This window comes from Nicotiana attenuata, unplaced genomic scaffold, assembly GCF_001879085.1.
Source record: "Nicotiana attenuata strain UT unplaced genomic scaffold, NIATTr2, whole genome shotgun sequence".
NCBI lineage: Eukaryota > Viridiplantae > Streptophyta > Magnoliopsida > Solanales > Solanaceae > Nicotiana > Nicotiana attenuata.
In genome coordinates this window covers 276,119-290,913 of record NW_017670804.1, presented here as the reverse complement: position 1 = coordinate 290,913, position 14,795 = coordinate 276,119, and the positions used below count along the sequence as shown (strand labels likewise).

The 14,795-nt window shown below is 38.3% G+C and overlaps 1 protein-coding gene across 1 annotated transcript; it reads left to right on the top strand.

Moving 5' to 3' along the window:
- Nucleotides 1-15: 15 nt before the first annotated feature.
- Nucleotides 16-951, top strand: LOC109243467 (uncharacterized mitochondrial protein AtMg00810-like). Its single transcript, XM_019410403.1, has 2 exons — nt 16-158; nt 513-951. Exons 1-2 carry the CDS (start codon nt 16-18, stop codon nt 949-951), a joined length of 582 nt encoding a protein of 193 aa, XP_019265948.1.
- Nucleotides 952-14,795: the final 13,844 nt, after the last annotated feature.

Below are 14,795 nucleotides of genomic sequence, written 5' to 3'. Positions count from 1 at the left end.
AGATGGGTGGAAGCAATGAAGCAGGAGGTCAAAGCCTTGGAAGATAATAAAATATGGAGCATAGTTGACTTACCAAATGGGAAGAATACAGTGGGCTCAAAATGGGTGTATAAGATCAAGTACAAGTCGAATGGTGAAGCTGAGAGATTCAAGGCCAGGTTGGTTGCAAAAGATTATAGTCAAAGAGAGGGGTTGGACTACTATGACAACTTCTCACCAGTGGCCAAAATGATCACTGTGAGATCTGTGATAGCATTAGCAGCTTCAAGGGGCTGGAATCTATTTTAAATGGACGTGTACAATGTCTTTTTACAAGGTGACTTATTTGAGGAAGTATACATGAAGTTACCAAAAGGGTTCATGCAACATGGTTAGAGAAAGGTTTGCAAGTTGTTGAAGTCTTTGTATGGGCTCAAACAAGCCTCGAGGCAGTGGAATATCAAATTAACTGAGGCATTACTGAGTGCAGGATTTGTGTAAAGTCATCATGATTATTCATTATTTTCATTAAGGAAGCAGGATAATCTTGTGATTGTATTAGTATATGTAGATGATCTTCTAATCACAGGAAATAGTGCAGAGTTAATTGAACATGCCAAAGCTATTCTACATCAACAATTCAGAGTCAAGGATTTAGGAGAACTCAAATACTTCTTAGGCATTGAAGTGTTGAGATCCAAGACTGGAATTCTACTAAAACAAAGAAAGTACATACTGGAGTTAATCTCAGAGTTGGGGCTGAGTGGAGCTAAGCCAGCCTCTACACCTCGAGAGGCAAATGTCAGATTAACAACTGCTGAATATGACCAAGCAAATGGTATTAGAGGTGATGAGTTACTACAAGACATCAATTCCTACCAGAGATTAGAGGGTAAGCTCTTATATGTTACTATCACTAGACCTGATATCAACAATGCAGTGAACATTAAGACAATTTATGCAAAGGCCTAAGAAGTCTCACTGGAAATCAGCAATGAGAGCTGTAAGGTACTTCAAAGGTGCACCTGGTCAAGGCATTTTGATGAGCTCTGGAAATGCAGAAAGACTCACATGCTGGTGTGATTTAGATTGGGTTACATGTCCCAATACTAGGAGGTCTATCACTGGCTATGTTGTAAAGTCTGGAGATAGCTTGGTGTCATGGAAATCAAAGAAGCAGCAAACTGTATCCAGAAGTTCAGTTGAGGTTGAATATAGGAGTATGGCTGCATCAGTAGCAGAAATAACATGGCTATTGGTGCTATTTAAGGAGTTGGGATTTCATGTTACTTCACGAGTGACAACAAATCAGCCATACAGATTGCAGAAAATCCAATCCTACATGAGAGAACAAAGCATATCGAGATTGATTGCCACTTCATTCGAGACAAGATTAAAGAACGAGTAGTCAAGGCAGTTCATGTGAGTACCAAGGATCAACAAGCAGACTTACTAACATAGGGGCTAGGGAACACACAACACATGCATCTACTTGGCAAGCTTGGTGTCCTCAATTTCTTGCACCCTCCAGCTTGAGGGGGCATGTTCAAATAGAGCATGTGCAGCTCACGTGTATTAGTTAGTTAGAATGTTATTTACAGCTGTTAGGTAGTTAATGACAGCTGTTAATGAGTTGTGTTAATTTGATAAGTTAATTACCTGTAGTTAGTGGTTAGTATATATGTAAATTGTTAACTACTGAATGAGCTAATGGAACAGTTGTCATTTTCAAAGTGCCATGTTTCTCTTTCAGGGGTGGCCCTTCCATAAAGCAACCGCTTTAGGTCCCACATTTGTAGAGGCCCCATTTTTTGTTACATCTAATAGACAATGTATAAGTTTTAAAAAAAGTTCTGTAAAGTGAAAAAGTTTGATTTCTTTCTTTAACAAATATAGAGAATAAGGATTTGCAACTGCTATGATTTCTACCAAGAAAATTGCACTTGAAATGAATATCGAACCCGTATTTCGTAAGAAATGTGTGATATATAGGAAGTAACAATTTGATGTGAATGTTGATAATGAAATCTCAAAATCTTTCGAATAGTCCTTTAGAGTTGATTACTTTTATACATAATAGACAAGGCTATTTTTTCGCTTCAAAATAGATTTGAACAATTCAAAAAATATGAAAATATTTTTGGTTTTCTATTTGGCAGTAAAAACTAAGATCACTAGATGTTGGAAATTTGAAAAAATATTGCTTTAATCTTGAATGTTCCTTAAAACATATAATAATCAATTCGATATTGATGGTTCAAATTTATTTTTTGAATTGAAAGTATTAAGGAAAATAGTACAATTGGAAGATAACAGTTTAATTGATACATTTAATCAAATAAAAAGATTTAATTCTTTTTCAATTGCCTAAATTTCTTATGAAATAATATTAATAACTCATTACCGTTGCTTCAACGGAAAGAAGTTTTCAAAATTAAAATTGATAAAATCTTACCTATGAATAACAATGTCACAAGAAAGGTTAAATGGATTAGCTATATTGTTAGCTGAGAAATACTTATTAGGAGTTACTGATTATAAGAAAATCATTAATAACTTTGTAACTAAGAAAAGCTATAAAAAAAATAGACTTCAAATAAATAATAAAAAAAATTAAAAAGTTAAGGCCCCTCATAAAGTTTGGCTTTAGGCCATAAAATTCGTCGGGTCGTCCCTGTTCGCTTTCTCTCTCTCTCTTGACTCCATTAACGAGCAAGGTGAAAGCTTCAATGCTTGCATTTCAACAGCTTTGATCCAAATTCCTTAATTTATTTTAAGAAATTCACTAAATACATATATAAATTGTTAATAATTTAGAACCTGATAGCTATAAAGAGACTTTCCAGTGAACTTAATACATCATTTATTAGAGAAATGGTAGATTGAAAACTAAATAATTAAAGTTACATTTTAAAGGATGTGGAGGTAGAACTATCCTTGAAAGTAGTGATACTCCTTTCAGCCTTTCCTATATAATTGGACAAATCTACTTTATACGACTACCAAATTCTTGTTTCCGTAAATACATGCCGCCTTATTCAACTGCTTACCCTAGGAACTTAGGAGAGGGCCAGCGAATTGAACTGTCCTATTTTAGAGTTTAGACTGACTGGCATTATTACATATTAGGACCACAAGAAAATGGTAACGTGACCGTTGAACCTTTGGGGTGGGTGTTGTTTTTTTATTTGCTTTTAGAAGTTGAGATAACTATGATCTAAAAAAGGCATTATGAATTGTACCATATAGGGTTGGGGTGACAACAAGTTTTATATCATTACCAACAAGGTGTGTAATAGACTAACTAAATGTTTCGTGTTCGGGCACGGACATGGAGTCACTTTTAATATGGAGTGTTTTACTTTCTAATGTGAGATTTTTCAATGCGAATTAGAATTTAATCGAGCCCTATTAATGCAAGTATCGACGGAGTGGTGGAAACCAAGAAAAAAGTTCTGTATCATTTCCATTTGATAAAGAAAAGAGAAATCTTTTTAAACTTTCTATTTACTTCTGCCTTTTTTTTAGCTCCTTTAGTTTACCAAAAGCCATTTTATGTGTGGTCGTGAATCAGAATCCTTTAAAGCATACATTTATTACACAATGCTTTTCTCCAAATACATTTGCACCTCGCACTTGGGAATTCCAGGGGATGAACCAATTTCCATTCTTAGTAACAAATAACAAATGATATGGTTTTCAAGGACAATAATTTCTTTATTCTGTCTCCTCGTATGCTTATTTGCTGTATGTAGTTTTAACTCAAGTCCTTGATTCAGATTCCTGTTTTACAGTACTAGCCAATTAGCTCTATACTAGCCAATTCCGTGCGCATTCCAAACAGCAGACATTATCTTATCATTTTGAATTTGTATCCACAAACTTTTACAACTTACTATTCCAAATTAATGTAGGATGTGGCAACTACTAATCCGTATATATTACTATTTGTCTTTTAAAGAAAAGATACCACATTTCTTTATTCAAATGAAAGATAACACTTTTAGGTTTATCCAATAATCCTTGTCTTTATAGGTGATTAACGATCAAGTTCTCTATTTAAATCCCATCATTCACAAATACCGCCAATAAGACCATAATAACGTAATAGTAAGACTTATTTTAGATTAAAAAAAATCACTTATATGATAGTCAAACACCGGAGGAACCGCTAGCATGGTTCTTCCCAAAAATTTTGATTTTGCTGCTTCCTTGGCCAGTGCATCGGTCACTCTATTCTACTCCCTGTAACTATTTCTCACCACTACAGTACTGTCCATCCTTTGGATCAACAACCTGCATTCACATATAATAGGATCATAAGTTATATATTGCTTGTGAGTAGCATTCTTATTACCTCTGCCGAGTCTGTAGCTATTTCTAGAGGTACCCATCTATTTTGTTATGCAATTTTGAGGCCCTTTAGCAAAGCATTTAATTCTGCCATTGTGTTGGTGGTGTGTGGCATGTTTTCCATATACCCCATAATCCAGACCCCTCGTGAGTCCTAAATTGTGTTGTCATAATTATTACTACAAGGTATATATATTTAAAAGAATATTGTAATAAACCTTTTTTTCCGAAGCAAACACTCCTTAAAATACAATTATGAGTTTACACGGAGGAAGTTGAGAACTGATAATAGGTGAATTTGACTATAATCACACCTTAAATAATCACCTTCTTGTGTAGTTTTAATGCTAAAAGTGATGACAAAATGCTCTTATTAGTGCTTTTCATGATTTGTAGGTGATATATGTATAAAGACGGCTAAGGAGCAGTTTTGGAGTCAAAAGTGATGAAAAAGAGGCCAACTGTGAAATTTCCCAAGTGACCCGTGCAAAAACAAGCCGAAGATTCAGAGAACTGGATCCACCACGGTTCCACCGCGACCGCGGCAGAACCGCGGTGGGAAGCAGCTGCAGAAGATTGAGATTCCGCGAGGGTGTTTGGCCGCGGTTCTACCGCGACCGCGGCAGAACCGCGGCAGGCGCAGTAAACTTCAGGGACCAAAGTGTCAATTACGGGATTTTTAGACCTAAACCCTATTTAAAACATTAGACTTCGCCCAAGAGAGGCATGTATTGATTTTTTAGGTTTCTTAGCAAGGAAAAACATTGTGAGAAAATACTCTAAACATCTTTCTTCTTTTCTTTTGATTTTATGATGAATTCAAGCTTAGTTTATTTTCTCATAGCCATGAGTAGCTAAATTCCTTGTCTAAGGTTTTGATGGAACCTATTGGGTGATGAACTTCTTGTTTATGTGAATACAAATTGCTAGTTTAATCTCTATTTGTTCAACTTCGTGTTCGTTGTAGTTAATTGACAGGATCCTCAATTAGCTGTGCCTATTTAGTGTGCATAACTTGGAAAAGAGTGCATATTTAGGGTATTGTTGAACAACACCACTCCTAGATTATTAGAGGAATCTATAATTGCGGGTTTAAAGGCGGGATTAGGGATAACGAAGCCTTGGATGTAATCTAAAGTGAATCGTGCTAAATAAAGTAAGCTAGTGTATCTCGGGAGAGTGCAATAGTAAATTACTGTGATTACTAGGGAGAGATTTGTGGTAAGATTAGCGTTCATGATTGATAGAGATGTGTGGGTAAATTTGTATGAGCATAAACATAAGGGATTCCATCAATAGGGGAAATCATTGCCTTAGCTTTTCCTCATAATTGTTTACAACCTCATTAGTTTAGTTTACAGCTATTTAGTTACTTGCAAGCTAGTCGTTAAGGAACACTCAACTGAGATTTAAATATTTGGGAAGCTGGTTCTGAAGAATTAGTGGGTCTGAAGATAGTAGTTGATAGGTTAACTCTTTGTGGATTCGACCCTGGGCGTAATACTCGGGTTATATTTGCAACGTCCGCTTAGTCCTTTTTATAAGGCATAGTTGGGCGTGATCAAGAACCACCAAATGAAATCAAATTAAAATCTAGGGACTGTTAATCTATTTGTATTAGCTTCATATTTCTTTGTTGGGGGGAGGGGGGGGGGGATAGAATTTTTCATAAGTTGCTAGTAATTAACGAGAAAAATGGAGGCAATATATATAATAAACAAAAAGAGTTCTGGAGAAGTGCAATTTGTCCATTTTATTTTAATGATGATAAGGTATGGACTCAAAAGCAATTCATCAGTTAATATTGCGTAGATTGTTTTCTTTAGAAGTCCTACAATTATATTGTTTAGGTACTCCGTCCTAATTTAAGTATCACCATTTGAATGAGCAATATAAGAAAAGAAATGAAAACTTTTGAAATTCGTAGTCCGAAACAAACACGGGACTTTTATGACTGTAAATCACCTCATTAAGGGTAAAATGAGAAAGGTTAATTATTTTTAGTTATAGAGATGTAATATTCTTTTCTTGGACATGTTACAAAGAAAAGTGTACCACATATGAAATGTCATGACCCAAAATCCAAGTAGTCATGATGGCACCTAACCCAACCCGCTAGGTAAGCCAATTAACAACTAACCAAATTCCAATGAATTAATATGCCAATTAAATAAAAGAAAATATTTGAATCTGATACATTCCCCGAGGACTGGTAGTACAAATCATGAGCTTCTAAGATTAGAATTTACAAAGTTGGTAAGAAATAGATACATCATTTGTTCGAAATGTACATAAACAGATTTTTATGAATCTAAGGCTACCATGAACAAGAAGCAGCTACAACCGGAACGCAGGTACGTCTTCAATTCCAGCTCCCGTCGAACACAGCAATATCAGCATCAAACATCTGCATGCAAGGTGCAGAAGTGTAGTATGAGTACAATTGACCCCATGTACTCAATAAGTAACAAACTTAACCTTAGGTTGAAAGTAGTGACGAGTTGGAACAAAGGTCGGGTCCGACGCCAATAGTCAACAACAGTTCATAACAACATAATGCAAGTAATAAAACAAGTATCTCAGAAATAGAATGCTTAGCTCATTCACAGTTCCAGAAAATAGGCATGTTTTTCAAGCATCTCGGTGAAAATCCAAATCTTTTACCAAAATTGCAAAAAATAAATATTAGTAAGCTTGAAAACTGTGATTTTTCCAAAAAATCCTCTCAACAATAAATAAGATGTTTCATTTTCAGATAGCGTGAGGAAAGTACATCTCTATGCCTACATGTCAAGATACAGGTAAAATCATGAATGTCACCAAAACTGAGTAGCAGAAGGAAATGCATCTCTAAGCATGTATCCTAGGTACGCACGTCAAATGTAATGTATCTCAGTGATGAACTCATGTACTCACACTCTCAGAGTACTCAATCTCACTGTCTCGCATTCTCTCTCACCATACTCAATACTCAGCACTATACAATACCTGTTGCAGCATGCAGCCCCATCCACATATAGCCATAAGTCCCGTTGCGGCGTGCAACCCAATCCACATATAGATAGCCATAAGGCCCGTTGCAGCGTGCAATCCGATCCACATATATATAGCCATAAGGCCCGTTGCAGCGTGCAACCCGATCCACGTATATATAGCCATAAGGCCCGTTGCAGCGTGCAACCCGATCCACACACATATATATATATATATAGCCATAACGCCTGTTGCGGCATGCAACCCGATCCATATATAGATAGGCATAAGGCCCATGTGGCGTGCAACCCGATCCACATATATATAGCCATAAGGCCCGTTACGGCGTGCAACCCGATCCACATATATATAGCCATAAGGCCCGTTGCGGCGTGCAACCCGATCCACATATATATAGTCATATGGCCCGTTGCGGCGTCCAACCCGATCCACATATATATACACTCACTGGGGGTGTGTCCGGACTCCGGGGGGGCTCCTTCAGCCCAAGCGCTATAACAAGTCAATCATGGCATAAATCAGTAAAATATGATGTGGTGCAGCCAGCTCCAATCATAAACCAATAAAACATGCTACGGCGTGCAGCCCGATCACATAAACATCCTTACCATCAGGCCCTCGGCCTCACTTAGTCATTAATCTCCCCAGTCCCTCGGGATCACAATGCCATGAAACTAGCCCAAAAATGCTGATATGATGTGTCAATATATAGCAATAGAGACTGAGATATGATATGAAATGAATGAACATGACTAAATATGAAATTGCAATATAAGAAAATAACTCAATAGTAGAAATGACCTCAGCGGGTCTAACAGAATAAGCATGAAGCCTAGACATGGTTTCTAACATGGATCACAGTTCAATAGCTCTAGTACATAGAGATTTCATGGTTACAGATAAGATCAAGTAACTACACAATACCACAGAAATAACGGAGTCATAATCCACACGGTGCACGCTCACACGCCCGTCACCTACCATGTGTGTTACCTCAACACCAAACTCATAATACGGAATCTGGGGTTTCATACCCTCGGCACCAAGTTTAGAAATATTACTTACCTCGAACAAGCAAATCCAATACCCAGCAAGCCAAACGATGTTCCAAAAATGCCATCACGCGCGTACCGACCTTCGAACGGCACGAAACTAACCAAAAACAACTCAAATACATCAAATAATGCCAAAGGAAACAAACTCAATCGATAAAGGTCGAATATTTAATCAAAATCCCAAAATCGACCAAAAAGTCAAACCCGGGCCCGCGCCTCGGAACCCAGCAAAATTCACAGAATCCGACAACCCATTCAATTATGAGTCCAACCATACTAGTTTCGCTTACACCCGACTCCGAATCGATGTTCAAAACTCAAAAATTTACTTTATGAAATTTTAGGCAAAACCCCCAAATTTTACTTTGAAATCATCAATCAAATGCCAAAAACAAAGATGGATTCGTGAAATATAACCAAAATCGAGTATAAAACACTTACCCCAATCCATATGGTGAAAATCGCCTCCAAAAATTGTAACGACCCGACTGGTCGTTTGAGCAATTTCATCCGGTTCGGCAGTTTGAGGTCACGAGTAGCTTCATACTATGTGTATCGACTTGCGTGCGCAGTCCGGGCGAGAAACCGAAAAGCTTTTATGTGAAAATATGAAAAATATAGTAATTTCTAGAGTTAAAATTTGGTTTTTAGTTGAGTTTGGTCAACATTTTTGGTAAACGGACTCGAATCTATGTCCCGGTGATCCCGGGAGGTCCGCGGTAAAATATGGGCCTTGGGCGTATGCCCGGAATTGAATTCCGAGGTCCCTAGCCTTAGAAAACAATTTTTGAAGAAAATTTTTGTGCTTGTTTTTAAAGGAAATAAATAAATGAATTAATGTTTGAACTCGTTGGTACCGGGCCCGTATTTTAGTTTCGGAGCCTGGTACAAGTTTGTTATGATATTTAAGTCCTATCTGTGAAATTTGGTGAGAACCGGAATTGATTTGACGTGATTTGGACGTCCGGTTGAAAAGTTAGAAAATTATGAGTTTTGATGTTAAATTCATAGTTTTTGATGTTATTTTGATGATTTGATCGCACGAGCAAGTCCGTATGATGTTTTTAGACTTGCGTGCATTTTTGGTTTGGAGCCTCGAGGGCTTGGGTGAGTTTCAGATAGGTTTAGGCTATGTTGCGCTTGTTTTTGGATGCTTCATCGTCGTTTCTTCAAGCAAAAATGATGCCACATTGATCAAAGGAGATCCAAATTCAGTTTTAATTGAACCATTAGATCCGTATAGAAATTACGGAGTCATAGCAAAAAGAATCATCGAATTTGAACATTGTATGAGGAAGTTATGCTCATTTTTGTGTCGGGAAAAACTGCTGCTTCTGGTATGGTCGCAATTGCGAACATAACCATCGCAATTGCGCTGCCCAGTTCGCAATTGCGAACTTTTTGTCGCAAATGCGACCTTTTCCAGCCCTTCCTTGTTCGCAATTGCGAAGGCTTTCTTCGCTTTTGCGAGGGTTCGCAACTGGATCGCAAATGCGACATCTGCAGCTTGTTTTCAGCTGTGTAACTCGAGTTTTTGCTCATTTTTTCATATTCTTTGAACCCTAACTCCGAGAGTGGGCGATTTTGAGAGAAGATTTTCATACCAAATCATTGGGTAAGTTATATAATCAATTTCCAACTATATATTGTGATTATATCTTAGATTTAACATCAAATTCATGAGAATCTAAAGGAAAATTTGGGGAAAATTGTAGAATCTTTCAAAAAGGTAAAATGATGATTTGAAGGACCCAATGGTATTGGAATTTGACAAATTTTATATGGGTGAACTCGTAGCGGAATGGGTGTTCGATTTTTGTAAATTTTGCCGGGTTCCAAGGTGTGGGCCCATGGAGTTGACTTTTGTTGACTTTTTGCAAATTGTGAAAGAACCATAGTTTTGTTAATTGAAATTGTTTTCTCTTGCATTGGTTGATGTATTCAAGTCGTTTTTGGCTAGATTGAGCCGAGCGTTGGTGTATTGGTAAAGGAAAAGCTAAATTGAGTATTAAATTGGCCGGATTGAGGTAAGTATCTTGCCTAACCTCGTGTGGGGGACTTTCCCTTAGGATTTGAGTCTTCTATGTTGATTGTAGTCCGTGTACGCGAGGTGACGAGTGCGTATTCGGACTTATTTGTGGAAAGTTGGCCTTTTAGAGTTCTTAGGTCCTTGTATTCACTGAGTATGAAGTTGTTCTTGATATGATTGAGCTTCCATTTACTAGTTTCACATCTACATGCTTTAATTGGAATTAATTGCTTTATAATTCATTCTTATTGCCTATTTGACTCTTATTTTGCTTAATTGAAGATTTTTACCTCTTCTATTGTCATGCTATCTTTCATAACTGCTTGTCTTTATTGGAAACCATTATTATCTCTCCTGTAATTGTTTAGTCTTAATTGAGGTTATGATTATCTTCCCGTTGCTCATCCTTAATTGAAATTGTTGTATATTCTTCGTAATTTGCCCAATCTTAAAAGAAGTTTAGGTATCCTATATTTAGTTGACTTTTCCTTATTTGGAATTATTTGATTCGTGTTAGCTTCCTTGTTGTTGAACTACATATTGTGGGATCGTTGCTTCACATTACTTTCTCCCTTGTTGAGTTGTTCTTATTACGCTTAGTATTCTCTATTGTGGTTATTCCTTGTGAGCTAGTTTTATCGTCTCCTTATGATCGAAAGTTCTCAAGTTGATTTACTTGTCGTGTTCTTGTATATATTGTCATTGTTGTTGTGGTACTTGTTGTGGTGGTGCACGAGGTTTCTGCCGTGCGGTTGTTGATATTGTGATGCACGAGGTTTCTGCCGTGCGGTTATTGTTATGGGGTTGCACGAGGTTTCTGCCGTTCTATTGCTACTATTGAAATATTGCACATGCGGCGTGAAAAGGCGGGATATGTATATATATATGCTTATATGTGGGTTGCGCATGTGGCGATACAAGGTGGGAACATTATGATGCGCGTGTGGCGAAATAAGGCGGGCACTTATTATGTTATTATTTGCACATGTGGCGAGACAAGGTGGGCTATGTCAGGGATTGATTGTGATGATTTATGATGGCCTGGGGGCATTCTTCTTGTTTGATATTGTGTTGTGGTATGCTTACCTGTATGAGTTTTATCTCGTGGAAGTTGTGAGAAAACATCTTACGTGCCGTCCGTTCTTTTCCTTATGCTTATTAGCTGGTAGGAACTATGTTAAAACACTTGCACAAGCATACACGTAGATTAACACTCCCATTGGATATGAAGTCCTCCTGATATTGCTGAGTATAGATGTACACCCTCATCTACTTGTCATATATGTGAGAGTAGCTCTAGTTAGTAAGTGAGTTATCAGCGTGACCATGAGTTGTGATGGGGGCACAAGATGCCAAGTGTTAGGGTTCAGGTATTGGGACCCGTGAGCTGTAAGTTGTCCGAGGTTCGGTATTTCGTGGAGTTTGTTGGCTAAGAAGTGATGTGAATATTGTCGTAGGTTCTGAGTTATTGCTTACCTTTACTGTATTTGTGATTTAGGTTTTGGGTTTGTGATTTCGCTCGCTCTTCTATGTCATTATTACGGAGTTTCCATTGTCACTTGCTGTTTTTCTTCCATATTGTGATTGTTGTATTATTTACCATATCGTGTAGCCTTTATATATACATCATGTTTCGTTGTTCCTATGCTTTTAGTTGTACAGTTTATTGGACTAGTAGGTGTCTTGACTGTTCCTCGTCACTACTCCACCGAGGTTAGTCTTGATACTTACTGGGCACCGCTATGGTGTGCTCATGCTACTCTTCTGCACATTTTTTTGTGCACAGGTATTATTCGTTTGTAGCTGCGCGGGCCGTTGCTGTGGAGACTCAAGGTAAACCTGATGCTGCGTTCGCAGGCTTTGGAGTCACCTTCTTATTTTATATTTACACTGTTGTACTTATTTCCATACAGTTGTATTTAGAAGTTTTAGCGAAACTCTGTAGAGCTTATGACTTGTACTACCGGTTTTGGGAACATGTTATTTGTATAAAGATTTCATTTCAGAAGAATATTAGATGTTAATTATTGTTATTTGTTTTTCCGCAAAATGTTAGGCTTACCTAGTCCTTAAGACTAGGTGCCATCACGATACCCAAACGGAGGGAAAGTTGGGTCGTGACAAGTTGGTATCAGAGCTCTAGGTTCATAGGTGCTACGAGTCATAAGCAGGTTTAGTAGAGTCTTGCGGATCGGTACGGAGACGTCTGTACTTAGCTTCGAGAGGCTACAGAACTATTAGGATAATCTCACATTCTTCATTCCTTATCGTGCGATATTGATTCAGCTCGAAGCATATAACTTATGTTCCTTTACATCCACTCGTGTGTAATATTACGCTCTAGGTGTCCGCTATGCGCCAGTGGTTCGTGATGCTACAGAGAGGCTACGAAGGAGTCAGGGATGCTCAGGCATTGCCTCGGCGTGTTGTCGAGACTGAAGATACAGAGGCATTGAGAGACTATTCAGTTGTTCGTATGGAGGCACAGCAGTTTCCGGCATCTGATTGATGAGTGCGAGCTTTGAAGGTTAGTTTTGCGGATCATCAGACGTTGTTTTCTATGGCTTTGCGCCAAGTGGAGGAGTTCAATAGCGGCATTCAGATTGCTGAGTTAGATTAATATCAGATTTGGCCTGAGGTATGTGTATATTTGGTATTAGTGGGTTTCCGGATTTTGTGTATGACCAAGGTTTGAGATCTTGTATGGGATGATGGTGGGGCTTATAGTGTTTCCGTGTCATTAATGGATCTACATATCAGCATCAAGGGGAGTCGGAGGAACAACTTCAGATTCACAGAAGGTCTATTCAGCGTAGGTGTCGTGGTTGCGGCAGGCCGGGGTGCTTCAGAGGAAATGTAGTGGTTTATAAGCTTCTGGGCTACGTGGTTCGTGATAGGATTACCGGTATTTGGGACTTTGATTGGGATTATTACATATCGACTATCTGAAGAAATGGGTCATCTCCGTGGTGTTGGGTCAGCATAGCGATGAAGTAATTGGTCCTTTGAATAGGAATTCTCTACTGGCATTTGTGGCAGCACTCTTGGATTGGACGGTTTGTGTGACTCAGTTGAGTTAGGGAGGTGCAGTCCTGATGGCTTAGTTGCGAGCGGGCGGATCTCGGAGAGTTCTCGGTGGTTTGGCAACGCCTTGAGTTGGCTGTCTACTATGAGCGTAAGGAATATGTGGTACATTGCGGTTTTCTCCTGGATCAGTATTTGGAATTTATAGAGTAAGGCATTTTTGGCTATCATATGTGAGGAGTGTGCATTTTTGGAAAGGACCTTAAGTTTTGGTTTGCGGGTGCGTGGCTAGTAGCATGGTGATTACTGGGTTTTGAGGTTTTCGAGGTTCATTGATAATAGGTGAATTTGACTATAATCACACCTTAAATAATCACCTTCTTGTGTAGTTTTAATGCTAAAAGTGATGACAAAATGCTCTTATTAGTGCTTTTCATGATTTGTAGGTGATATATGTATAAAGACGGCTAAGGAGCAGTTTTGGAGTCAAAAGTGATGAAAAAGAGGCCAACTGTGAAATTTCCCAAGTGACCCGTGCAAAAACAGGCCGAAGATTCAGAGAACTGGATCCACCGCAGTTCCACCGCGACCGCGGCAGAACCGCGGTGGGAAGCAGCTGCAGAAGATTGAGATTCCGCGAGGGTGTTTGCCGCGGTTCTACCGCGACCGCTGCAGAACCGCGGCAGGCGCAGTAAACTTCAGGGACCAAAGTGTCAATTACGGGATTTTTAGACCTAAACCCTATTTAAAATATTAGACTTCGCCCAAGAGAGGCATGTATTGATTTTTTAGGTTTCTTAGCAAGGAAAAACATTGTGAGAAAATACTCTAAACATCTTTCTTCTTTTCTTTTGATTTTATGATGAATTCAAGCTTAGTTTATTTTCTCATAGCCATGAGTAGCTAAATTCCTTGTCTAAGGCTTTGATGGAACCTATTGGGTGATGAACTTCTTGTTTATGTGAATACAAATTGCTAGTTTAATCTTTATTTGTTCAACTTCGTGTTCGTTGTAGTTAATTGACAGGATCCTCAATTAGCTGTGCCTATTTAGTGTGCATAACTTGGAAAAGAGTGCATATTTAGGGTATTGTTGAACAACACCACTCCTAAATTATTAGAGGAATCTATAATTGCGGGTTTAAAGGCGGGATAACGAAGCCTTGGGTGCAATCTAAATTGAATTGTGCTAAATAAAGCAAGCTAGTGTATCTCGGGAGAGTGCAATAGTAGATTACTGTAATTACTCGGGAGAGAGTTGCGGTAAGATTAGCGTTCATGATTGATAGAGATGTGTGGGTAAATTTGTATGAGCATAAACAGAAGGGATTCCATCAATAGGGGAAATCATTGCCTTAGCT